The sequence below is a fragment of the Penaeus monodon genome, chromosome 20 (assembly GCF_015228065.2).
Source record: "Penaeus monodon isolate SGIC_2016 chromosome 20, NSTDA_Pmon_1, whole genome shotgun sequence".
In the NCBI taxonomy this organism is placed as follows: domain Eukaryota; kingdom Metazoa; phylum Arthropoda; class Malacostraca; order Decapoda; family Penaeidae; genus Penaeus; species Penaeus monodon.
Genome location: NC_051405.1, coordinates 18,508,910 through 18,509,183, shown reverse-complemented (window position 1 = coordinate 18,509,183; position 274 = coordinate 18,508,910). Strand labels below are relative to the sequence as shown.

Below are 274 nucleotides of genomic sequence, written 5' to 3'. Positions count from 1 at the left end.
CAGCAGCAAACACAATCGTAACACTGCGAACACCACCACCAGAGAGCTTCTGCGCAACCCACTCTCCCGGACGTCACATCCTTCTTACTCAATGGCCGGACCTCTTGTCCCATTCCCTAGTGAAAGCGTGACCCAAGGATGACCTCGATTAAAAGGATAACGAAAGAGGTCACCACGCCGAGAGCCAGCAGGAGGAAGGCTCCTTGAAGCTGGCCGATGCTCAGTGCCTGCGGCCCCGTTCTCTGTGGAGGAGGAGGAAGGGAGAGTTAAAATG

The 274-nt window shown here is 55.5% G+C and overlaps 1 protein-coding gene across 1 annotated transcript in view; it reads right to left on the bottom strand.

Moving 5' to 3' along the window:
* Positions 1 to 95: 95 nt before the first annotated feature.
* LOC119586052 overlaps positions 96 to 274 on the bottom strand; it is a 3,345-nt gene continuing 3,166 nt past the window's right edge. Inside the window, exon 3 of the mRNA XM_037934755.1 lies at positions 96 to 242. Within this exon, the coding sequence (XP_037790683.1) occupies positions 117 to 242 (126 nt within the window). The 3' untranslated portion in view covers positions 96 to 116. The remainder of the gene's footprint in view (positions 243 to 274) is intronic.